Source organism: Felis catus, chromosome D3, assembly GCF_018350175.1.
Source record: "Felis catus isolate Fca126 chromosome D3, F.catus_Fca126_mat1.0, whole genome shotgun sequence".
NCBI classification, from domain to species: Eukaryota; Metazoa; Chordata; class Mammalia; order Carnivora; family Felidae; genus Felis; species Felis catus.
The window spans coordinates 35,692,888-35,719,642 of record NC_058379.1 but is presented as its reverse complement, the minus strand read 5'-3'; the positions used below and the strand labels follow the sequence as shown (position 1 = coordinate 35,719,642).

The 26,755-nt window shown below is 44.1% G+C and overlaps 1 protein-coding gene across 1 annotated transcript; it reads left to right on the top strand.

Moving 5' to 3' along the window:
* On the top strand, window positions 1-26,619 carry RAB12 (RAB12, member RAS oncogene family). The gene is made up of 6 exons (XM_011287984.4): window positions 1-528; window positions 15,046-15,106; window positions 21,758-21,896; window positions 23,156-23,245; window positions 23,853-23,957; window positions 25,384-26,619. The coding sequence occupies exons 1-6, from the start codon at window positions 18-20 to the stop codon at window positions 25,495-25,497; spliced, it is 1,020 nt and encodes a 339-aa protein (XP_011286286.4). The 5' UTR covers window positions 1-17; the 3' UTR covers window positions 25,498-26,619.
* The last annotated feature ends 136 nt before the right edge of the window (window positions 26,620-26,755 follow it).

Genomic DNA, 26,755 nt, shown 5'->3' with positions numbered 1-26,755 from the left:
GCCCCTCCTCGTCCGGGATGCTGCTGCCGCTGCTGCGGAGTAGCTGCTTCCCTTCCTCCTCTCCCGGCGGCGGCAGCGGCGGCGGCAGCGGCGGCGGCTTGGACGCGGGCGCAGGGGACCGGCCGGAGGCACAGCTGCAGCGCGGAATCCGCGGGCTGCCGGGGCCGCTAGAGCGGGCGGACGTCGAGCCCGGGGCCGACCCCCGGCGCGCGGCGGAGGCCGAGGGGGCGCCGGGGCCCGGGGCGCGCGGCCCGGGAGCGGGCGGCGGCGGGCGGCGGGCCGAGCGGGAGCCGTATGCGTGCATGGATCCGGCCGCCGCGCTGCAGAGGCGGGCCGGGGGCGGCGGCGGCCTGGGCGCGGGCTCCCCGGCGCTGTCGGGAGGCCAGGCTCGCCGGAGGAAGCAGCCCCCCAGGCCGGCCGACTTCAAGCTGCAGGTCATCATCATCGGCTCCCGTGGCGTGGGCAAGACCAGCCTGATGGAGCGCTTCACCGACGACACCTTCTGCGAAGCCTGCAAGTCCACCGTGGGTAAGGGCGCCGGGGCTGGGCCAGACCCCAGCTGGGCCCCTCCGCCGCAGACTCTGCCCTCCCGCGGTCCCCAGGGCTAGTGCCCTGCGCCCTGCCGGCCTCATTTCTCTTCGCGTCCGTGAGCCTTTCCCTGTCCAGCTGGGTGGCCTTGCATTTGGAGGATGGGCTTCTCGGTGAAATCTAGGGGGAGGGGCGGTCCCAGTGGAAGCCCCTCCATCCTGTTCCCAAAGCCAGGCCGAGATTTTCGTGTAGTCTCCACGCACACTTGCCCTTGGGGCCTCGAGGCCCTCCATCCTCGCGCGCCACAGACCCCTCACGCCCCTCCCACGTCCCTGATCCGAGCTGGTTATTGAACCAGCGTCCCCTCTCGCACCCCCCAAGAGCCGGTCATGAGACCAGGGTGATACATTGGTCCTGTTCCGCTCTCAGGGACGGTGAGAATCTCTCCACGGAAACTCCTGCCCCTTACATTACTCACCCAAGAAAAAAGGTAATGCGATGTGGGAAGCAGGCAGGCAGTGCAGAAGCTGTGCCCCTGGCCAGATAGCCAAAGTGGGTCATCTATAGCCAATTCTGGCGCCTTAGCAGTGCCTTGTGAGAACCAGGGCTTATTTTCTAATTTTGAACTCCCATTTTCTGATGCGCTGAAATAATGAAGCTTGAAATTCCCTGTGGAGGATCTGGGGAGAATATTAAGACTAAAACTACACTAAATTTCTTGTAGTAACTGTGAATGCGGGACAGAGGGACTTCAGCTGTACTTGTTCATGACCTCGTGTAACCCTAGGTCTTGAAGAAATGGGGAGGAGTGTGCCAGGGTCCTCCCGGTGGGTGAAGTACAACAGTGATGTAAATACAGTAACTCTCCAGGTCAGAAAGTATTTTGTCCTCGGGATCTAAAATCGAAACTGCAGGGGAGTTTTTTTTGTTTTTGTTTTTGTTTTTAAACGAAGTTGGATTTACAGGAGTTGGCCTTGAGGTTGGTCAGGTTGGTGTGGGTAGAAGTTGTTCCTGTGGCAAACCCCTTAAAGCTGTCAAAGCTAGGGAACCCCATAGATGAGGTAATTCTTCAAAGTAAAGGGCAGTCATCTTCAGTGATAGGCAATACAGGATTTCCCCAAGGAGGTCCAGAGGTCCAAGAAACATTGACAAGTGTTAAAATGTGAAATACAGAATTAAAAGTATCTTCCCACATACTTCTACACGTATTTAGCTTTGTAACTAGTGGTACCCACCACGGTAGAATTTGGGGATGAATTGATTTTTTAAATGTCCTATAACAAGACATTACTACATTTTCAGTGTCTTACGGGACAATTAACCCCCCCAAATTTCATGTTGTCTTTTTTGTTCTGCCTTTGAGAAGTGTTTCCCTTACTGCTTTTTTGGAATAGATTATTTGAGAAATATTTGTGCTCTCTGTACCGTTTGTTTTTAAAATGACGCCCTTGGGACCATGATATTAAAATTCAGTAACATAACTATACCCGTTTTAAATATCCAATCTTGGATCATGTAGAAGAATTGAACAATCGAATGAGGTTTCACATGGTTATTTTAGTATCTGATGTCAATAGAGTTAAAAGCAATTCAGAAGTATCAGTGTTTTATGGCTGCACACTTCAAACTATATAAAAATGAGGGATGATAGGGTTGTACCGTGTGATAAAGAGAAATCAGCACAGGCATTATAGGTGGTTAGATGAGGGCTTGCGTGGGTGGAGGGGGTGTTTAGGAAATAGACAAAAGTGTACTTTAGAGTGGGAAAGAGGAGGGGTGAAGAAGGGTTTTCTAAGCAGGGGCCACAGTGGAACATCACCCCCACTCCCACAGGTTAAGAGATCAGTTGTGCAGAACTGCCCCCTTCTTCACAGCCAGTCACAAGTGCAGGTTTTCACTTGTGTTTCTGACTGACCAGCTGTAGATCAGAGACTCCCACAACCACCTTCTTAGGTTTGATTAATTTGCTAGAGCAGCTCACAGAACTCAGAGAAACTTCCTGTGTACTAGATTACCAGTGAGTCATAAAAGTACGTGATTCAGAAAGGGGCCCGGTGTTTATGTGGTCTCGGAGCATGACACTCTCCCCAAATATCCACGTGTTCACCAGCTCCAAGCTGGAACCTGCGCTTTTGGGTTTTATGGAGACTTCATTATGTAGGCATGGTTAAATCATTGGCCAGTGGTGATTGGGCTCAGTCTCCAGCCCCTTTTCCCTCCTTGGGGTGGGGGACAAAAGTTCCAACCTTCTAATCACTTAGTTCTTCTGTTGACCAGCCCCCATCTTTTGGTGAGGAGCATTCTAAAAGTCACCTCTGGGAGCGGTCTAGAAGTCACCTCATTAACATACCAAAAGATACTTTTGTAATTTTCTCCATAGAAAAGCCCAAGGGTTCTAGGAGCTCTGTGACTGGAATGGGGACAAAGACAAAATATATATTTCTTAGTATAAATCATCATCTCACAGACACATTCTGGAAAAGACTCATTAGTGGACCCTGGGAATAATGCTTGAAGCTTCCAGACCTTGCCTGCCATGCTAAAGAGCATGGGCCTTATCCCATAGCAACTAGAGCTGGAAAGGCCTCTGAATACAGCATTGGCATGGAGACAGCGAAGCTAATTTGGCAGGATTACATAGGATATTTATTGGGGAATGATGAAGAAACAGGAGGCAAGGAAACCAGGCAGTTTGGTTCTCTGTCCCCTTAACAAACAAATATACACACTTCACATGTCTCCCACGCTGCCACCACCACAGGGTTCCTTGTGCAGTTGGGTTTTTGTTTCTTCCAAACATAGCCTATAGTACTTGACTCGATAAGTTTTTAATAATTGTGGGAAGCTCACAGAAAGTTGATAACCTGTGGTCTGATCCAGAGTATGAAGACAGCTGAAGAATGCTAACTAGCTGCCCCCTCCCCCTGCAATCCCTGCCTGTGTTTTTTTTTTCCTTCCAGCTATCAGATCATTTACTGAGCTCCTACTGGGTGTGAGGTACTGTGCTACCCAGTGGTAAGCAGGACACCGTCTCTGTCCAGAAGTGGCTCAGAGCCTGTGGGGAGCAAGATGCCCCTGTTAGTAAGAGCAGTGGTGGAAATGTGTATGAAATACTCAAGGAGCACAGTGGAAGCCCCTCCAGTGAGGGAACCTAAGAAGAGGGCTGTGTCTGGGAGGCTTCCTCCTAATCGGAATGCTTCATTCTGCAAGTTGCCTTAGAAAAATGGTATTTTGGGGTTCCTGGGTGGCTCAGTCCATTAAGCATCTGGCTCGGGAATTTGGTTCAGGTCATGATCTCATAGTTAGTGGGGTCGAGCCCCACATCGGGCTCTGCACTGACACAAAGGAGCCTGCTTGGGATTCTCTCTCTGCCCCCTCCTCCACTAGTGCGCTGTCTCTCTCTCTCTCTCTCTCTCTCTCTCTCTCTCTCTCTCTCTCTCTCTCTCACTTTCTCTCTCTGTCTCTTTCTCTCCCAAAGTAAATAAATAAACTTAAAACAGAAACACACACAAAGAAGAGTGATGTTTAAATGTCGTGTTGGGTGTGGTGTGGAATTGTGGTCACCTGACCTGAAGGCCTACGTCTGAGCGGTGAGCTCATAGCTAATTGTGCTTCTGAGGCCAGTTTTCCAAGTTTCAGTAGTAACATTGGATCCACGTAGAGAAAGAGCCTCTTCCACCGAGGACTTTCCCTTACCCTGTCTGGGCTTGCAGATGTGTGCTCCTCATGACTCCGTACCCCACAGCATGGCAGGGAAGAGTCTCTGAGCATGCACCAGCCCAGGTGGGTCACTAAAGTGAAGGACTCATGTAATTCAGAATCTACAGGAGTGGCTCCGTGCGTGCCTTTTTACAGAGAATCAGGTTCACTTGAACTTTTTATAAAAGATTGTAGTGGAGGGGTGCCTGTGTGGCTCAGTTGGTTGAGCATCCAACTCTTGCTTTCAGCTCATGTCATGACGCTGAAGTCATGGGATCAAACCTTGTGTCGGGCTGTGAGCTCAAGGTTCTCTCTCTCCCTCTGCCCCTCTCCTCTCCTCTCTCTCTCTCTCTCAAATAAAGAAAAAAATTTTAAAGAAATAAATAAGATTGTAGCTGAAATCCCAAGGGATTTCATAAAATTATAAATGAGCAAATGTTGATTTTTTTTGTTCTGGTTTAAAAAACACAAAGTTCACCAGGGTATAAAAAGCTAGAAAGACTATTTACTAATTGACTTATTTAATGCAAATTGTCTAGGATGGAGTATTATTTTCTTTTTTTTTTTTTAACGTTTATTTTATTTTTGAGACAGAGAGAGACAGAGCATGAACGGGGGAGGGTCACAGAGAGAGGGAGACACAGAATCTGAAACAGGCTCCAGGCTCTGAGCTGTCAGCACAGAGCCTGATGCGGGGCTCAAACTCACAGATGGTGAGATCATGACCTGAGCTGAAGTCGGCCGCTTAACCGACTGAGCCACCCAGGCACCCCTGGAGTATTATTTTCAAGTGGGATTTTGTACTCATGGAATTGAATTAATCTGATATAACTAGCATAATTTGACAGGTCCTTTAAAAAGTGCAGTAGAGTTTTTTTTGACGTTTAAGGAAATAGAAACAAGTTAGTTCTGCTATAGAAATTTATAACTATCTGACATATAGGAAACAAATCAATTAAATTTTATATATCTCAGCACTTGTTTTATTTCTGTATAACTGTTGGAAACTGTTAACTTTGAATTGAAATCATTTCACCCACCTTCACCCCCACACCGGCAACAGTGGATTCTAGAGAAAACACTGGCATATGAATGAGGAACCTGGGCTTTTGAGTTAGGCTGTCAGTGACTAGCTTGTGACTTTGGATAAGTAATTTAGTTGTCTGTGCTTATAAAATGTAACATTCTATTACTAGTAGCTACTATTTGTTGAGCACTTACTATGTGCCAGCAAAAAGGGACACTGTCTAATCCTCACAGCAATCCTGAAATGTATCCCCATTTTACAGATAAGGAGGCAAAGGCCCAGAGAGGTAAGCAACTTACCCACATGTCACAGCTGGTCAGCAAGTGATCAGGGCCAGGGTTGCTACTACAAGTGAGTTCTTTCTAACCGTTCCTTAGCTTATTTGGAAATTTAAAGTTACTTTGCTTTGTGAAAATTCTGTGACTCCAAATCAAACACCATGAAGTCCTTCACAACTTAATCGAGGCCCCCTACAGGCCTGTGAAGATAGTGCTGTCATTGATCTATGGTATCAATGAAATTGACTTTTCTGAAACTATGCCACTATCATCACTTGTCACTTGCCTTCTGGATTTTAACGTATGCTCTAAGAATTGTATTTCTTACCTAAATATTCGGTCATTCGAGCATCTTCAGCCTTTTGCATATCTATTAAAATGTTCCAACATTTTATACGTATATATATGTGTAAAATATATTCATATATATTCAAATATATTCATACATATGAATATATGAATATAGGAGGAGAAGTAGGAGTAAGGCAGTCTAGAACAGAATTCTGATTTTCCTGGGCAGTAAAATTTCTCCTAGAGTGCTGGAAGCCAACCTAGGATTGCCAGTTCTTTTACTTTGCCAGGTAAAGACATTTTTTTAAATTGCTGTCAGCAGCTTTTCAGTAGAAAGAGAGAGAGAGAGAGAGAGAAAAGGAAAGACAGACTATCAGGATTAAAAAGTTCTTTGAATTTAGTTCCGAGAACCTCACCACTCTTCATTTTTCTCATTGCGCATCAACACATCAGACTTCACAGGCTGGCCCCTGAGAGTGACTGGTCATAGATGATGGTGCTTTACTGAAGCCTGTTTTCCCTCAGTTACTGGCCATGGTCCCTGTGTTCTCTTTGCCAGACTCCTCCCTTTTGTCCAGAGTTAAGATGAAGGCGCGCTGAGGATGCTTGTTCCATGGGCAGGGAAGCTTAGTGGTACAGGTAGGTGGCTGCATTTCATCAGGAAACAGGTGGGCATAAGTCCCCTGCAGAAGCGGCTCTTGTGGGTCTGGCCTTGAATGTTAGGGGACATGATGGAGCAAATGCAGCCCACAGGGGTCTGGTCGGCTTTACCTGGAAGCAATGGAACGGCTGCTTCCATTGCTTGGAAGCTGCTTGTACTTCATTCTGGAAACAGGTCAGACATTTTGCTGGAAATCCCAGAATGAGCATCTAATACTGGATTAAAATTCCAAATGGTGTATTTTATTTTGCTCTTGTGTGCTCATATGCAGTCTTCCATGCCATGGCTGATCTGCCTAATTGCTTCACTTAGAAGAGAATTAGGAGACTTGTCCAGAATTCCCACCCCAAGAGCCCAACACCGAGCCTCTCCAGTGCTGTCTCACTCCTCTGCCAAAATGATGTAACACGATGACTCAGGGAGATGTCAGTGTGAAAGGAACAGATGCGAATGGTTAACATTTCGTTTTTATACCAGCAGATGCTATGCATTGTCATTAGCTTGATTTATTTAATGAACTCAGTGCAAACGGATAGGCTTGTGCAGAGCACGTACGTCCCTTTTTGTGGAGTAGTTAGCTTTCAAAGAAAATATGGAAATTTAGTTGTTGTCTGGTTGTTCAGGTTGAATAAAAATCTATTTAGAGACCTGGCTTAAGTGCGTTCAGCCTTTCTTTCACTGTTCTGCACTGAAGAAGAAAGGTTTTATTATGCATGATAGAGATCCAGATTCTTAGAGATTGCCTCTCTCCCTCCAGCCGCGTGGAATCTGCCAGGAGCAATCTGTTAGCAGATCTTAGAACGGGCTTCAGAAGGCAGAGTAGGTTCCTTTGAGAACTGCTAAGTCCAAATTATTCTCCAGCCTTGGGTGCCAGATACATTGTTCTAATGAAGCATTTGTTGGAATTTATAAAGAAAATGTAGCTTCGTATAGCCTAGTCACTCAGTAGGTGTTATCCAGGAGGCTGTTTGTTTTTCTGTAAGACACCATTCTGCTAGCTATTCTAAAGGGCACAAAGCTAACACCTCCTTACCTGGCTTGTCCTTTTTCAGAAGGGCAGGTGAGTCATGGAAAGAGCCACAATAAAACCTCAGAAAAGAGGTAAAGTGCTATATGCTGTTGTACTTCAACAGAGGAAGAAATTGATTATGCTCCTTTTGTCCTTTTATCGCACATCTTTGACATTTGGAAAACCAAACTACGGGCCTCAGATAGTGCCCTTAATTGAATGTGATTATGTTTGTCAAAAACCCCTTATCCTTTAAAACCAGAAAACACACCGGCTGAATAGAACACTCGATTCCATTGAAAACCTTTTCCCCTCCAAATCTGACAGCCTCCAATGTTTGGTTTATGGTGCTTATGTAATGCCTTCTTCGTTTTAAAACCAAACGGATTCTATTTCCACCTCAAGCGGGCTTCTGGCGGAAGTAGCTGATGAATCAAATTCTCCTGGTTTGCCCACCTTAATTTAGGATCCAGGACCCTCTAAGCGGAGACCTGGTGATGGAACAGGCCTCTGTAAACCAGGAGCTCTGTCATTCACGAGCTTCCTCTCCCTCTTGAGGCGTGCCGCACCCAGAGGCCCCCCCCCTCCTGGCTGACTGCTAACCCATCACACCTACAATCAAATTTTCACTTCTAAAGGAAAGCACTCCACCTTCTCCTTGGCCACTCCTCCTTCTAGACAATGTTCTCTGCCTCCCACCCCAATGGTGTGATTTCAAAGGTGGATACAGGGTCCCAGATGTGAGTCCTGCCTCTACCACAAGCTGTCTGTGTGTCTTTAGTGAGCTACTGAATCTCTGTCTCCGCACTCATGAAAAGAAATAAGAAGGACTTACACACTTTTCTCGTCTCACGTGCGGGAATAAATGGAGATGAAATATCTTAGGTACCTGGCTTGGAAGGGACAATTATAAATGTCAATTATGTTCCCATCTCCTCCTAATCTATACCATAGATGCAAAAAAAAGTGTCTCATAGATGAAACAGTCCCAAGAAAGAATCTTTATCCTTTAGAGATACATACCGAAATGTATACAGGTGAATATGAAAATCAAAATGTAAACACATGACCTGGCTAAAGGGCAAAATGCATCTGACAGTGCCTGCATTTTTATGGACCCAATCTGAATAGTAGTCAAGTTAATGTTTTTTTGCATATGAAGAAAATACTGCTGATCCACTTTTTATCATCTAAGGTTTTGGTTTTTTGTTTGTTTGTTTGTTTTCAGATTCTCCTCCCCTCCCTCAGTATTCTCTTCCTGTCGTGACTCAAGGCACATTGTCCCCACCTTTTGAGAGAGGGGTATGTGTGTCTGTAACCAGGGAGCACAGGAAGGCTTCCTGGTGCAGGAACAGCATGTCCAAGGCCACCAGCAGACCTCACTTAGTTTTTAAAATATTTCCTTAGCAATGCAGAACTTTTTTACCATGAAAGATAGCTTTATATCTTGCAGCCTTTCCCTCCTTTTCTTATCAGATGAGGCTGCCCCGGTGAGGTAAGAGTGCAGCCTGGAGCCACCCGCAGGGTTCAAATCGGTGCTCTAATACTCATCTGCTCAGTGGCCCCGGGCAGCTCCTAGCCCCTCTGACTTCAGTGTTTTCATCTGTAGAATGGGGACAATAATATCTGCCTCATAAAACTGGCAAGTGCAAACACTGCAGTGAATTAATTAATGGACATAAAGCCCTTAGAATAGTACCTGAGGCGTAGGAAGCAGCATAGAAGGGTTCTTCATCTTTTTATTACGAAGGGAACAGACCCTTTCTGTGAAGTGCTTTCCTAAATGTGTATACTTCGTGAAAATGCAGCCGCCTGCCGGTTCTGACGGGCTCTGTGGGGCACATGCTCTGTTCCCTCCCCGCCTCTCCTTTGAAGCGATCGCCTCGGACTCCTCCCTGCCTCGTGGAGTTCGTGGTGCAGGTGTCCAGCCAAGTGCCATCTCTTCGTGCTGCGTGTGTCAGGGATGGCGAGATGCAGTGTGGTCTTTCTTTGCGGGAGGAGGAAGCACATCTTACTCCTAGGATGGATGCTTGATGTCCTCAGGCCTGATAAGCATTTTTTTAATGTCCTACCATCACTTTCCTGTGTTCCTAACAGTACCTACTGCTGAGCCGATCAGAGTGTTTTATAGTCATAGCACTCAGTCTCTATGTTACTGAATCCTTTTCTTTATGTGGTGCTTTCCTGTGGGGACTTAGGTTGTACTCTTCCCTGGCCGGTGGTGTTGAGGCAGAAGACTGGCCCCACATGCATTCAAGTGACTTGTTTTCCAGCGTTAAATGTACCTCCCTCTGTGTGACTTTGACTCCTTTCTTAATTTACTTTCTCACTCAGCGCCATGAAAACACTGGAAATCCTCCCCCTGAGTAGAAAGACCATGTCCCAAATTGGATGACCCTGTATAGAATCTATGTCCTTGGAAGAAACGCCACTGTATGAACTTAAGATAGTTATTATGAAGTGTCCGTAACATGACAGCCACCGTTTGAATTGAGACTTAATTCCAAAGTCTGTGAAATCTTTCAACGTCCTAAAAGTGTTAGGTAAAGAAAAATCAGGTCTTTGAGGAGGGGGAGGGAAGCAGGGCAGAGAAGAAAAAGAGCAGGCCATTCGGCTGTAATCACAGGTGTGGACCACGGTGTTATTTTTGCTTTTATTTATTTAGCTTTTTTCTGGAAAGGAATGTGAAGAAAGAAGCTTCTGTTTATTTTTGCCATTTTCACTTTTGTAACCTCTTGTGGCCCAGCAGGAAGAAATACGGTCCTGGTTTAGAACTGTTTTGCCTTAAGGGGATCTTAGAATTCGTATCAGCAGTACCTATGCCAGTCCTTTATGCTATTTGCTAAGATTTATGGGAAACAAATGCAGAGAAGACCAAGTGTAAAGTTAGGCTTTGTTCTTTAAACATCTCCATCAGTGTGGTTCTGGGTCATTCACAGAACATTTCACACCTTTCCTTTTGTTTTCGTGCATCTGACTCTTAGCATAACAACTTTTCGTTCGGGCAGTGTTACAAATTTGAATCTAAGGTCTGCCACTCAGCTAGCTAGCATGGGATATGACCTTAACAGCCAAATACCTTATCCTGTCTCCACTCTGGTGGCTCCTTCTGTAAAAGGGGGACACTAGTGCTCACTTCACTGGGCTGCTGTAGGATCCCATGTCAGCACAGAGCGTTTGACAGACGTCCACTATCATTGTTATTAAAGGAGAACAAGACTCAAGGGGCACCTGGGTGGCTCAGCCGGTGGAGCATACGACTTCAGCTCAGGTCATGATCTCGTGGCCCGTGAGTTCAAGCCCTGCATGGGGATCTGTGCAGATAGCTCAGAGCCTGGAGCCTGCTTCAGATTCGGTTCCCCTCTTTCTCTCCCTCCCCTACTTGCGTGCGCTCTCTCTCTCTCTCTCTCTCTCTCTCGAAAATAAACGTTAAAAAAAAATTAAAAAAGAAAACAAGATCAAGGAGACGTGGTGACTCAAATAGAGCCATCTGTGCCCATTTGTTATAGGAATTATAGCCCCTATAACCTGTGTTCTTTATGATTAAAATAGTAAAAAAAATTTTTTTTTTAATGTTTGTTTATTTTTGAGAGTGAGAGAGACAGAGCATGAGCAGGGGAAGGGCAGAGAGAGAGAGGGAGACCCAGAATCCAAAGCAGTCTCCCGGCACTGGGCTGTCAGCACAGAGCCCGACACAGGACTTGAACCCATGAACTTCAAGATCATGACCTGAGCCAAACTCGGATGCTTCACCAACTGAGCCACCCAGGCACCCCTGATTAAAATATTTTTTGAAAGACTCTCATAGAACTAGCAAGCTTCAAGAAAAGTAAGCTGCTTTTGCTAGAGTAATTCACTTAGTGGACCACTTCCTGTCTAAGTGACTGAATCCAGTATTACCATAATAATCCCCTGGGGTGGGTGTATGGAGGGAGAAGTTATAAGCATATTAAGACTGCCCCGGGGCGCCTGGGTGGCTCGGTTGAGTGTCTGACTTCCGCTCAGGTCATGATCTCGGGGTTTGTGAGTTCGAGCCCCGCGTTGGGCTCTGCTCACAACTCGGAGCCTGGAGCCTGCTTCCAATTCTCTGTCTCCTTCTCTCTCTGCCCCTTCCCCACTCATGCTCTGTCTCTGTCTCTCAAAAATGAATAAATGTTAAAAAAAATTTTTTTTTTTAAAAAAAGACTGCCCCATCTTTTAAGGATTTACCGTCAACAATAAGAATTGTAGGAGAAACGAAATACTCTGTTTCTGGAATGACCTATGGGTACTGGGCACCAGACACTCAGAACATCTGCCTCTCCTTTCTTCTAAAGTGTTTTGTGTGAGTTTTATTGTTTTGTTTTTGCTAAACAGTCATAAATTTCCTTATTTTTTCCCAAAAATAGTCAGCATTTCTTCTTACGTATCTAGTATTTGATGGAGAAGAGAGGGTGGCTTTCATTCATCAGATTTACCCAGTTGCTGTTGTGTGCCCGGCAGTGTCCTAGGCTGTAGGGAGTCAGGCATGACTGTGCCCTCAGGGAGACACCAAACAGCAAAGAAGGAATGTGATAAGGGCCAGGAGAAAGTTCAGGTCCAAGAACACCGTACACAGACGGGACTGTGGGGCAGGCAGCCGGGTTCAGATTGGGAATCAACTGGGCTGTCAGAGGTTTCTGGGCAGACAAGGAGGTTCTCTAAGAAGAGAGAACAGCGGAGAAAGGCACTTCTTTGCCAGCTGCATGGGGTGTCGATTTAGGCCAGTATGACTAAGCCCTTTGAGGGCAGAGACTGTCCCCATCAACCAATGGTAGGGCTGATTGCTTCCCCTGGTAGTCAAGTTACCTGTAGGAAACTGGGTTTTCAGCAAGGGCTGAAATGGGCGTGCCATTCTTTTTGTCCCTTACCTGTTCATAAACCTTGGTCCCTGGAGCTCCTTCTCAAGGCCAGCTCTGTGCTGACTTTTCCTAAAATGAATCACTGAATATCTGAGGCTACAGATGACCTAATAGCTTCTATTAAGGATCATTATAATTTCTGTGGCATGCAAATTTTTAAGATAGACAACCTTAAGAGAATTTTGACTTGATGTAATGTTCTTAGAAATGGTTGTATACTCTGATACAAGTATGTGTTTCCAAGCCATAAGTTAGAGTAAGTTTCCAGTTGTTACAAGCTACTGAGTGGCTGTTAAATGTGGTAAAGGATATTGCATTTAAGAGAGAGGGCTATTTTAATGGGATTTTAGATTTGGACTATTTTTCTGTTGTTAGTGAAGTTGTCATTAAGCAACTCACTAGAACTAGATAGTCTTTCTTTGTGTGTTTTGTTTTTTACATTATTTTTATTTTTGAGAGACAGAGCATGAGCAAGGGAGGGGCAGAGAGGGAGGGAGACAGAATCCGAAGCAGGCTCCAGGCTCCGAGCTGTCAGCACAGAGCCTGACGCAGGGCTGGCACCCACTAACCATGAGATCATGAGCTGAACTGAAGTTGGACGCTCAACCAGCCAATCCACCCATGTGCCCGAAACTAGATAGATGTCTTCTTGGCTCAACAGACTCTTAATCCTGTTCGCTGTGGGTTCATCTTTGTTTTGTCGTCCTATTAAAATTAGTAACCTGTTTATAATCACGTGATGATAACATTACCACTTATTTCCTGATTTTGAACACTAACAGCCTTAGCTTTTACTCTTATTCATTAGACTTGGTGGTTACAAAAGAGTCCTGGTGTAGGATTGTGAAAGTTGTATAAATCGTTCAAGTAGGTAGAAAGTGTCTGACATGTTCGGGTTCAGAATAATCCTTAAGCAAAAACAGCCTAATCAAAACAAAAATTATTGACTCTGGCTGTTTCAAGGGATTCTTTTAGTTGATGTGAAGCAGAGCTCACAAAAGAAGTTTCATCTGCCAATTCTTTTTAATAAAATAGCAGCCACTGTGACACATTTTACAAAAGTTACAGTCCTCTTAGCTGAAACTTACAAAAAACAACAACAAAACCTCAAACTGGAAACAAGTAAAGTAGAATACTAGTCATGACAAAAATATGAATTTGATTTGTGGTTTGCCATCACAGAGCAATGTGGGGAGGCCCTAACTTTAGCTAATATCAGGAAGACCAGTGTTTTGTCTTTAAGCTGTGCCTGTTTAAAATCAGAATTTATTAGCAAATATCTCCAGGCTGTTTTTTGTGCCTTGTAGAGTATCACTTTAAGTTACATTCTTCCCTGTGGTTGCGTCATTCAGGAACTCCGAAGATATTGGTAATGCACAAACATGCTTTCTGTTTCTAGGCTGGTTTAGAGTGTCATTTGACTTTGAAGAGCAAATCGGTTCCAGAACTGAAAGTGAAATTGAATTAACCAGCTTTTTCTCAGTGACATTTGAAATTATGTCTGGTATAAGAGATTAAGAATTGAAATGCAGAGTGTTTCTCTAGCTTTGTTCTCTTGTGACTGTTTATATTCTTGCAATTTTGTTGTACAGACCAAGGGCTGGTGCCCCGCCCCCCTCCCCAGGTTGTAAACATGTCTTTCGTATTGCACTGGTGTCTGCAGTGTGTTGCTAATTATAAAACGCAGTCACATGTCTTTCACTTCACCTTGAGAACATCATCTGACTTTGCAGTGTTGCATCAAATCCCTGAGCTGGAGAGCCTGGGAGTAGGGTCCTTACCCCCATGCTGTCTTGTAGCACTCACTGGAGGACATGGGCCCCTGCCCATTAGAGGCCTGACAGCACTGTGATGCCGGATCCTGAGACAGGCAGGAAGTGGTTCCCGTAGGGAGTAATTCTGACTCTCCAATTTAGTGAGCGTCACTTTGATTTGTTTTTTCAGTTAAAAAAGTGTGTAAAAAAAAAATATTGTTTGGAAATGTACGAGTTTTCTATAACTGAGACCTGTATAAGGTTACATATACAAATGAAAATTTGGTTTAAAAAAATCAGCTGAAGCTTTAAGGGCTGAATTAGGAAAGGATAGTGAGTGATACATGACAGTTTGCTCAGAATTAAAATGCATCAAAATTACAATTGAGAATGTTAACCTTTACAAGTAAGTTTTTTAAAAATAATTCCTGTTCCATGCTATTCACAATGTGATAAAGAAGTAATGTTTACATATTAACTGACTTCTTTGTGAATGCTACAGAGTTCAATGCAGTGATTTCTAAATCCAGACTAAGGCTATTCGAAATCAAGATTCAGTTTCCAGCACTTCCTGTAAGAATTCTCCCCAATATATCATTCTTTAAAGCCATTCAGTTGTTCACGTAATTGCTAATTTCTAAATGGCTTTTATGCTAAACTGTGGTAGCAATAAATCATATTACGATCAGCAAATGCTATGTAGGTACTTCGTTGTAAAACACAAGTTGACTTTGTACACTTGCATGTGGAAATATAGATTGAGCATCATAGACATTGGTGGACTTTGCTTTTCCTTTTGGGATTTAGTAACACCAGGTTTTTTGTCTTACTGATAATGATACAAAATATACACACAGGATTCTTTTTTATGGCAAACTGCATTTTATTCTTTCTTTCTTTCTTTCTTTCTATTTACAGGTGTTGACTTTAAAATCAAAACCGTAGAGCTAAGAGGAAAGAAAATCAGATTACAGATCTGGTAAGTGGGGATGTGCACCCAGTAACACCATGTGTGTTCACAGTCTGTTCGCCTGTCTAATACAATTAACTGTTCAAGCTGGCTTGCCTCTCCTACTTTTCCTCTCCTTTGCTCATCTTTAAATAAAATGAACAAAGAGGAAATTTAGAAATGTCTGCCCATTTCATATTTCATTTGCACATGGGGAGCGGTGAAAGAACACTGTTAACTTTGATGATTGGAGCCTCGATGGCTCTTTTCAAAGCATTTGACATAATAGCAAAACTGTCATCGCTTAGATGATTGCTCAAATGCGTGTTTTCACATTTTTCCAGTTACTATTTGATCGCCCGCAAGGAAAGTCCAGCACGCCCCTAACCGGGTGCGCGCAGTTTCAAGGCAGATCCCCCGTAGACGGCTGGGGGGCTGCCCAGGGCGGGCAGAGCGTGAGCACCGCCGTGCGACACGCATGCTCCCCCTGGACGCGTGGCTGGCGGCACGTGACGTAAGCCCCACGGGTGCCAGCTGGATGTGAATCCGCGGCCACTTTCTGGAGAGAAGCCCCTTTGTCGCGGCACCACGCCTGGGCGACTGAGCCAGCCGTGTCGCAGCTGTGCGGCGCCGGGAGCTGTCCGCCCACCCCCCCCTTCCCCCGGGAGACCGACCTGCGGGGTGCAGCGCGGATCTGGTGGTGGTTTAAACGTGGCACCGCTGAGGGGTTCGAGACCGCCCTCGTGTGTTTAACATCACAGCTGCTGTGTACTCAGCCTACTAACTCCTCTGCAGGTCCGCTCAGCTCTGAGTGTTTGTCCACCATGTGTGTGTTTGCTTTTCATCCGCGTTACTTGCTGCCTCATCTGTGGCATCATCGGTCACCTAATGCTTGAGTGTTAGTGCCATGCCTTCATCCTTCACCCGTGCCCTGGGTGGGGCCCGGCTGCAGCCGAGCGCACTGCCGCCTCCTGGAGGCGTTCCAGGTAATGTCTTCGTTTGGTCTCCTGCGACTCTCCCCCACTTCAAGGCCGGTTTGGGTTTGGGGGTTATTGGCTTGATTTGGAAACATGAACAGTCTTGTCTAAATACTTGATGACAAAAAACGTGGATATATTTTATTAGCCCTTGATTGGAAAGTCCACAAACTTTGTACGTTGCTGCCCATTTTTTGAACTCTGGAGCTAACAGAGGATCTTTCACACGTGCTGTTGTTTCTGATTGTAAGCTCTCTAAGGTAAAGACCATTTTTTTTTTTTTGTTTTTTTTTGGGGGGGGGGTTTGCAATCCCTATTTTTTTTAATAAGAAATTTATTGTCAAATTGGTTTCCATACAGCACCCAGTGCTCATCCCAACAGGTGCCCTCCTCAATGCCCATCACCTACCCTCCTCTCCCTCCCACCCCCCATCAACCTCAGTTTATTTTCAGTTTTTAAGAGTCTCTTAATGGTTTGGCTCTCTCCCTCTCTAACTTTTTTTCCTTCCCCTCCCCCATGGTCTTCTGTTAAGTTTCTCAAGGTAAAAGACCGTTATTAAAAGGATCATCCAGGGGCGCCTGGGTGGCGCAGTCGGTTGAGCGTCCGACTTCAGCCAGGTCACGATCTCGCGGTCCATGAGTTCGAGCCCCGTGTCGGGCTCTGGGCTGATGGCTCAGAGCCTGGAGCCTGTTTCCGATTCTGTGTCTCCCTCTCTCTCTGCCCCTCCCCCGTTCATGCTGTGTCTTTCTCTGTCCCCAAAATAAATAAACGTTGAAAAAAAAAAAAATTAAAAAAAGGATCATCCAGGGGGCGCCTGGGTGGCTAAGTCGGTTAAGCTCCGAATCTTAACTTCAGTTCAGGTCTTGATCTCAGGGTGGTGAGTTCAAGCCGGTGCTGGGCATGAAGCCTAGTTTAAAAAAAAAAAAAAAATCATCCAGAGTATGTTTACCTCTGTACCTAGCACGTGTGGGGGAGATACTTTTTGAAGGATGCTTTATCCTGAATAAAGGCTTATGTGGCTAATATTAGAATGTCTGAAGCTTGCTTACTGAATGACAGCAGTGTCTAAGGGATGACCTCAGGGCCTATCTAAAAAGACATACCTTAATTACTGTATTAATATTTCAGTTTTCATCTCAGGCAGTAGTAATCTGACCTGTGAAAAGTATGTCCAGATGTCCTGTGCCTCCCTGGAACTCAGCCCACTAAGACTCTGTGCCTGCTGACATTGGGTACTTCTGGAATTTCACCACGGCGCCTCTGAATCTGATCTGAGAGGGCTTCGCCTTACTCGCCCCACCCTGCGGGGAAAAGCGAGAGGGTGCAGTTCGGGAAATGTACAGGACACCCAGGAACCACGTTTCTTTTGGGTGTGACCACGTTTCCCAGAGCCACTCTCTGCTTCTCCTTGACTCTTTCGAAGATTATTAACTGAGGGAGGAAAATGAGGTTCAGGGAGCGTATTTAAAGGTTGATTACAGGTTTCACGCAGGGAATATCCCAATGAGTCCGTGAGGAAGGAAGGACCTCTCTTTTCCCAAAGGGGTTTTCAACAGTGAATGACGTATCCACAAAATGCCTGCCACTTGTTAATCACACGACACTCAAAGTAAGATTGTTGTCTTCTGAAGCTTTTTACGTGAAGGATTAAACATTTTCTTCGTTGTTAGGCAGTAGATAGAAAGGAAGTATTGGAGTCGTGGTTCACGATTTAAAGTAATAACACGAGTTACTTCGGAGTTAGAAGCGGTGCTTGTACTCTTGCTGTCATGTCTGCTTTGTCGCGGGCATGCTGTCACCACTTTACTGTCACAGCTGAGGGCCCAGGAGGAGCCAGTGTCGTTGGAGAGGGCCCTTCAAAGAGCCTCAGCAGCCTGTGCTCTGCTAATAATAGCTGTGCTCTGATTTTCTAGAATGTCAGTCCATGGACATTCCCAGTCGATTTTCATAGAGGTCTGATGGGAAGAAGTGCATTTTTTCGTGACGATTTCCATCTGAGAAAATATTAACCGTAGGTTCCTGAAAGTGTAAGTTACCAAAATCTACGGACGGCATCGTCACACTTTCATGCCACGTTTTTATGTCATGGCCCCATTTTTCACTTCCTTGATTATCCGTGGTCGGAAAAAGGACCATTTTCTCATCTCTGCATCTAAAATGTTTCTTCATGTGTGTGTAAAAGACCTTTACGTAAGTGTAGCTAAAATAAAATGTGTCGACTAGAATATAGGTTCGCGAATTTACATTCGAATGCCGAATGCCATCCTGAAGATCATACACAGGGACTTAGAGTTCTTGTGTCGAAATGGACTTTGGAACTATGACGTTTGTCTCCTACCTTTAGGCAAGCAGAATTAAAATGAATCATCCCTGTCTATCTTGCCAGCATTCTTATGTCAACATCAGGCTCGTTTTTCATCCTCTGCTTGGAAGAGATGGGACATTTCATTGCACATTGCAGGACCTTGCCCTGCCAATTCCTAATTACATCTTTAAGTGGATATATTAAATACAACAAGTAAGAATCTTTGAATTTTCAAAGCACAGTTGTATTACGAAACTGGGGAAACAGAATTGCAGGAATCTTTCAGTTTGCACCAAAAGCAGAGAGGGAAATGATCACCTCATGTTCCCGCTGCAGCAGGTGACAATTTTCCCTGCAATAATACACTGTAAATGTCGAGAAATCAGCTCTTTATCATTGTAATGAAAACTCGGGTTTATGGAGATAAAGAGGGGAAATAGTAGGATTCTGCATCTTCACAGAAAGATAAAAGCACGATCAGTGCATTGGTGTCTTATTAGCATGTGCGGTTTTGAGAAGCAGGAACTTGTGTGGGATTATTATGGTACTGGTAGAGAGTGGGTATGTAATAAATTCTTGTTGAACTGCATTGGCATTTCATTTCCCTATTCTGTGACCATATGTGGTACAGATAATTTAGCAGGGGAAATAGGCAAAGGAGCTTGAGAGGAAAAGAAAACAAATTTGTACAAGCCACATATTTTGGAAATACGGAACAGTCTCTCAAAGGAAGGTGCTTTTCTACCTCAAGCATTCAGAGCCAGGCAAAAGATGGAATTTAAGGAATGACATTAAATGGGAGTGGTGAACTGATGAATCTTTCCTCATTGGGGTTTTTGTAAATGAACTTACTGGTTCGTTTACTTGTGTTGGAATGATTGCCTCAGATTTTGCATTTTGAGGTCTGCCCTCTTTTTTGTGTCTGACTTAAAGCCAGCAGAGACTGCTAATTTCTTAATGTTTTGAACATTGCTAACTGCGCTCAGGCAACAGGTGTTTTTAACTATGAAAAATGCCCTTTAGGGGCGGCCAAGTGGCTCGGTTGGTTAAGCGTCCAACTCTTAGTTTCATCTCCGGTCATGATCTCACCATTGTGAGATGGAGCCCCATGTTGGGCCCACACTGGGCTTGGAGCCTGCTTAGGATTCTTGCTTCCCCTCCCTCTCCTTCCCTCCCTCTTCCTCCCTCTCCCCCACATGTGTGCATCTTCTCTCTCTCCCTCGCTCCCTCCCTCCCTCTGTCTCTCTCTCTCTCTCTCTCTCTCTCTCAAAAGGTGAAAAAGAAAAATGCCCTTTACTCTTCCTATTCTTCAACTGTTAGTTTTTTTATTAAAACCTCTAGAAACTTCTGTACAACATTGTGCCTGTAGATAACAATACTATATTTTATACCCAAAACTCTTTAAAAAGAGTAGATTTCATGCCAAGTCTTCTTACCACCTTAAATAAAAGTAATTTTTTGTTGTCTGTTATCTCTAATTTCACTGGTTTTGAGCCCCCACTGTCTAGACTCTAATTCATTGAATGTCCATAGAAATTAATGTCAGCTGAGTTACACTCAATAGCCAGATTAAAGTTGCTTAGAGTAAAGGCTTATTAAACTACATAATTCCCAAAATGTTCCTTGAAGGTCTTAAATCTAATTGCTAAGTTTGTGGTGTAGCTATATTGTTTTAACAATTCTACTTTTCAAAGTAGAAAAATGTGTTTTTTAAAACACAAAAAGGCCTAATTTGATCAAGTCATAACTGTGATAGACTGGGAAAACTATGCTGTGAAAGACTGAACTCTTTGTTGATTCATAAGTATTAATATAACCCCTATATATGTAGGATTCCAGAAGGAATTGTATTCATTGATTCCTCATGTAAATGAAATGGTATCTGAACCCATTCCTTCTCATTTCCCTTCAAGGTGCAGGGCCTATTAGTGTGGTCTTCAGGGTTTCTTAGGAATCTTGAAGAATTCAGTCCCCATCTATCCTATTCAATTTTCCAGTTTTGTTTGGCATTTCTCGGTCAAAAAATAAAGTTTATTTTGCCTTGAAGTGGCGTCAGCGTCGACACTTTAAATCGGTAACCTTTTGTTCAGCATAGGCTTACTGATGGCCCGCTGTGGACCAGGCATTCTGCCGGACCCTGCTGGACAGAAACAGACCAGCCTTGGCCCTCTTGGGCCTTCCAGTCAGAAGCAGCAGGGGATTCTTATATCCTCTGGAACAAAGCAAACGGCTTTGCTTCATGCGAAAATGAATTTGCCAACAAGCTCTTTTGTTTATTTGGCATGATAACGCCATCGCTAATGGGAACTAATTTGGTGGCAAAGCCAGTCTGAACAAAGCCATAAATTACAACCCCGTTGCCAAAGCGTATTTTAGGGATACAGCCCCACAAAGCGCACCTGAAGGGAAGTAGTCTTTGATCAGTGGCATTTGGGAAAATCTGCACGTTCTCACCACCTCTCAAATTCACGTGGAGGCCTTGAATGGCCCTGCAGTGAAGAACCTTGTTTGTTCGCTGCATTGCCCCCGTCTTAGTACACCATGACCCACCTGTCTCACGTGACCCCCAGGAGTATGCTGTGAGTTCAGGTTCTTTGGGAAAAGCTAAATTATGGATTGTCTTTAAAGACATTCGTCTCCCCGTCAGAAGCCCTGCTGTGTCGGGCTCATTCATAAATACATGATGGTTTTTAGCAGTTTCTTGGCTTATTGGATGGAGAAAATATGTCTCAGCCAGCTGCTATACGCTATTAGTAAGCTTACATCATCCTTTATGTTGAAATGATCGACTTCAGCCTGGAGAATAAATACAACTTTTAGCTTTAGTAGCAGACAATAATGAGCTTTATTGTATTACAAACCTATTTGATGTCTCCTCCCTTCCCCTTTGACCCCTTGTTCTGTTTTAGAAGGATTAAGAAAATAACTACCCTGAGTGTATGATATTTTTCACTAGTGATGGACTCTCGGTCAGCTTCTCTACAAAATCAGATACAACCATTGATGCCGGTTAGAAGAGTTTGCAGGGGCACCTGGTTGGCTCAGTTGGTAAAGCACGCAACTCTTGATCTTAGGGTTGTGAGTTCGAGCCCCACACAGGGCACAGAGATCACTTTTAAAAAGCAAGAGGGTTTGAAGAGGATGTAGCTCTTCTGTCATTTTACACATTGTTTTTCTTATTTTTAAAACCTCGGTTTGAGAGAAGTTGGGACTTATTTTTTGTCTGAATGTAACTAACTCAGAAAAACTTCCTCTCCTCACCACTAATAATGATGCATGTGCATGGATGGGACTAGAATCAGCCTGCAGAGGGGTGGGGAAGAGCCTCCCTTTTGCTTTGGAAGGTGGATTTGCTCCCTCTGGTTATTGTTTGGGAGCTGATTTTTGCTGTTTCTTAGGGACACAGCAGGGCAGGAGAGATTCAACAGCATTACCTCAGCTTATTACAGAAGTGCCAAGGGGATCATACTAGTATATGATATCACTAAGAAGGAGACTTTTGACGATTTGCCAAAATGGATGAAGATGATCGATAAGGTAGGTGTTTTGTTTTCCTCTGAGAACCTAGGTGAATCCCGTAGACTGAGAGGCAACGACCTCAAGCCTCAGGGCCCCATTAGGTACTCAGTTTGTGAATCTGCTGGGGTCTTGAGATCTAATGCTCTCCCCTCTTTCATACTTGACTCTTGCCGCGTACCTCTTTATGAGTAAGTGCTGTTGTCTTGGGTATTTCCCACGCTCACTCCTCACCAGCCTCGTCAGGTGGGCACTGTCCCGCTACCCATACATCACTGTCTGATAAGGAGACGGAGACCCTGGAGTAACTAGGCCAACGTCACACCATTCAGGTGCCTTTGCTGCAAACCTGTCTCAAGTAATTGTGTAGAATATGCAAAATTAAATAAATGAGTTGTTCAAGAGACTTTAGTCTTTTTTGAAGAGCGGTCCTACCGTACCTGTATTTTTTGAAAACTTAGAACTATAGCTTAACTTTTTTTTTCCTGATTGTGGGATTAATGATACCTGTCACAATAAAAAATTCGGGACATCAAACATGAAAGTAAATTTAAAAATGTATAGTTTGGGGGCGCCTGGGTGGCTCAGTCAGTTGAGCATCTGGCTCTTGATTTCGGCTCAGGCCGTGATCCCAGGTCATGAGCCCCACGTTGGGCTCCACACTGAGCGTGGAGCCTGCTTAAGGTTCTCTCTCCCCCTCTGCTCCTCTCCCCTGCTTACTCCCTCTCTCTTAAAAAAAAAAAAAAGTTTCACCATTCTGAAAAACCAAATTGAATCCATATTCCATGTAGTTTTACAGCCTGCTTATTTCCCTGAATATTCTGTCAGGCCAGCCTTCCTGTCCTATTAATGTTCTTCTGAAGCATGGGTAGTTTTGTTTTGTTCTGTTTTTTTAATGGCTGCATTCTTTTTATGTACCTTGACTTCTTTCATTCCCCATCTGTTTTGTCGGACTCTCTTCAGTTGATGACCATCTTAAGCATAGAGCTGTGCCTGTTTTGTGAGCCATTTCCTTAGAAGAGATTCTTAGAAATTACTGGTCAAAGGCTCAGAAGGTTGTGGTTCCTAATGCCTGTTACCCCATCGCTTTCTAAAGCCCTGAGCCCTGTGAGGACGTCTTAGACCCCACCTGAACCAGTCCTGCCTGGGACAGGGTAGCTGCTCAGAGATTTGGGGAGGGGATGAACAGGTAATGGTGGCAACAGAGCAGGTTGGCTTGCGTTTCCTGTCCGTGTATGACCGCCCATCGTTGAAATGGAGCTTCTTTTAAAATTCCACAGTATGCCTCAGAGGATGCAGAACTTCTCCTAGTTGGAAATAAGCTGGACTGTGAAACTGACCGAGAAATCACCAGGCAGCAGGGAGAGAAGGTGAGAGATGTGGGGAGCAGAAGGGACGTCACTGTCCACGCTGCATTTAGCAGTGGATAGACTTTTTGTCTTTAAATAATTTCTTTACATTATGAAACAACACAGTCACATTCTTCTCAGTTGTTTGGATTGGAAGGAGCAGGAGGCTTTAGAAAGCATTTCGAAGTGGGGAGAGGATTGTCCGCATCACTATACACTGCATTATTATCTGTTCTGACATTTGCTACAGAGAAACGTTTCCTAAGCCGTAAAATTGCTTTCATGATTTACTCTCATGTATTATATAACCTTCCTTAGGGAATCGGTGATACTCACATTTTGAATATCAGGTGCATTGCAGTTTTAGAAACTCGGGCAAGTAATTCGACTTGAAGGTCCCAGCATCACGTCATCACGTCAGGGATTTTGTTTTGTGTTGTTAACTTACCATGTAGGGGTTTGGGGCACAGTGAACTCTGAGCTTAAACGGGGCTTCACAAACCTTCTGGCCCGCCCCTCCCTGAAAGAGGGAGCCCAAAGAGCTGTGATTCCCCCAGTCCCAGGCCACCTGGCCACACATGAGACCACATGGCACCCCACACAGGAAAAAATGAATCTGTATTCTTAGTTCGCACAGCAGATAACTGGGATGCGGTTCTGTGAAGCAAGTGCCAAGGACAACTTCAACGTGGACGAAATATTTCTGAAGCTGGTTGATGACATTCTGAAAAAGGTAAAACATCCGGAAAATATTTCATCTGAAATTCTTTGTTCCCTCTGTGATGTTTTAGAGAGGGCAGTTAGGGTAGTTATTCGGGGGCTGAAGACCCAGGTGAGGTGGTTAACTCAGCTGGAGGCATCCAGCTGTGGTGACAGCCGTGTCTTGCCCGGGGCCTCTCCGTGTCCAGTGTGGTGCCCAGGTTGGCTGAACCCTAAACGTGGTTTGGTGAAGTGACTGGAGCAGGTGTAACAGTGTGCCATGTTTATGTGACATTTGCTTTCCTTTTTTTCCCATTTTCCCACAAGAATTAGATAAAGACAGCGGGGACCTCCTGGAGCTTGTGGGTGTCTCGGGGAGGAGAAAGCCCTGGGCCCTGCCTCCCCCTCAGTGCTATGCTCCCCAGCATAATGATTCCATTACTCAGGCCTTCCGTGATGCTCAGTTGCAGAAAAATTGCTAGATAGCTTCATTGAACACCAATTTCTTCAAGCATTTGTAGGCTTACATTCAAAGATTCGTTTAGTATTAAGTGTATATGCTATTACTACATATAATCTGCTAGTTCAAGCATAATTCAGAAGCTTCTAATAAAATGATTGTTTAGGGGCGCCTAGGTGGCTCAGTTGGTTGAGCGTCTGACTTTGGCTCAGGTCACGATCTTGCAGTTGACGATTTGGGCTCCGCATTGGGCTCTGTGCTGACAGCTCGGAGCCTGGAGCCTACTTCGGATTCTGTGTCTCTCTCTCTCTCTCTCTCTCTCTCTCTCTCTCTCTCTCTCTGCCCATCCCCCGCTTATGCTCTGTCTCTCTCCGTCTCAAAAATAAATATAACCATTTTAATTAATTAATTAATTAAATAAAATCATTGTTTATATAATTGCCAAGAGAAGTTTTTTCTTTAGTGAAAGAAACCATAGTCAAATGCAGAACCATTTTTTTTTTCTGTATTAATGCATTAAGTTTCCATTATTACTAGGTTCTGGGAAAATATGTTTATGAGATCCATCTGGTTTCTTTTACCATAGGGTACGATGTAAGCTGGGGAGTGTTAGTGCCGTGACACGAAGCATCCTGAACCTGGTTTTCACTTTTTGCCTTTATATTTGAACATCTAATTAAACTTTGATGATTGGAGATCTTTATATAAAAATACTTTGTTCTGGGGCGCCTGGATGGCTCGGTCGGTTGAGCATCTGCTTCTTGATTTTGGCTCAGGTCATGATCTCACAGTTCCGGAGATCGAGCCCCACACCAGGCTCTGCCCATTCCCAGCTCATTTGTACGCGCGCGCGCTCTCTCTTTCTCTCTCTCTCTCAAAATACATAAATAAACTTAAAAAAAATACAAATAAAAATACTTTGTTTTCTTATATAATTTGCAGAGCGCTTACGTACACACTGCATGGCTAAATACATTTGTCTTTTTTCTTTATCCTTAAGATGCCTCTGGATATTTTAAGGAACGAGTTGTCCAATAGTATCCTCTCATTACAACCAGAACCCGAGATTCCACCAGAACTGCCTCCACCTCGACCACACGTTCGATGCTGTTGATTTGCTACTTTGGAGACAAAGTGGAAGTGATTCCTGGAAAGGGGAAAATGTTCTCTTCTGCACTACAATCATCTTGACAATTTCCTTTCGCACTTTGTAATCCAAGTCAGAGCTACACACTAACTTGTAAATATGCAAATATGCAATCCTGGGTAAGTTTTGGTTATCGATTCCACATTTCCCTCCAAATTATTACATTTCATCCATTATCCCAGCCTCTAGTGTACATATACTGGGAAGCATAGTACTTCTAATATGAAGAATGGGAGAAATGAAAGGTATAATGTTTCTTGAAATAAATAATATAATTGTCCTCGTTAATTATATTAGGAGGACAGAAGATATTCTGATAAGAAGAAAGAAAGTGGTGCTTCGCTTACTGTTTTAAAGAAAATTTGTAAAACTAAAGACTTTTTGGGAAAAAAAAAAAGCTATCATAAGTGCTTTTCCTTTATGCACAAGACCTTTCCCCCCAGCCGTAGCATCTCTGAAGTATGGGAGTATTTCTGCTGCAGGCAAAGTTGCGTTCCTAGCCGTCATCAAGGGTTATTTATTGATGTTACGTCACGGTAGAGTGTCGCTGGTTAGAGGGTAGGGGTCGACTTGGTCCTGCAGCCGCAGAATCCCTCTCATGGTATCCTAACGGACATACCCTGTGCTTTTAAGAACTACAAAGATTCAATAAAGAAAGAAGTGTTTTTGAAACTATAGAAGAAGATTTTAAAACAACGCTGCTGTCCTAAACAAATCCTGTTTAAAGGAATTTTAAAGAGATACATTTTACTATATCAAAGAACATACATGTATTTACCTGAACATTCTATACCTTTGTAATGGTAAAACTTCTCCCCTTTATGGTGAAGCTTATTCCCATTAAGCCTAGACTGTGTTTCTTTTTTCTTTTTTCCTTTTTTTTTTTTTTTTTTTTTTTTGGTCTGATAATGGATTTGTGAACTCTACCTTTGGTATATCTTTTATTAAACTGCACTGTTTTGTTTAGTCAAGGTAAATAAGTAATTATGTATTTGAATAACTTGGCGTGTCTTGAGTGTTGTGATATGAAAAGCATTGTGGTCTTTCTACACTAATGAAGTGCAAATAAAATTTTGTATTTATGAATGAGAGGTGAGTTGCCGCATTTATTGGTGTAATTTACAAATTGTGCATCTGACAGTGTTTTTAAAAAACTCCACATCTTAATCTTTTGAGGGTTTTAGAGGAGAAAAATATGGGACCCTCTGCTGTGGAAAATGGCTAG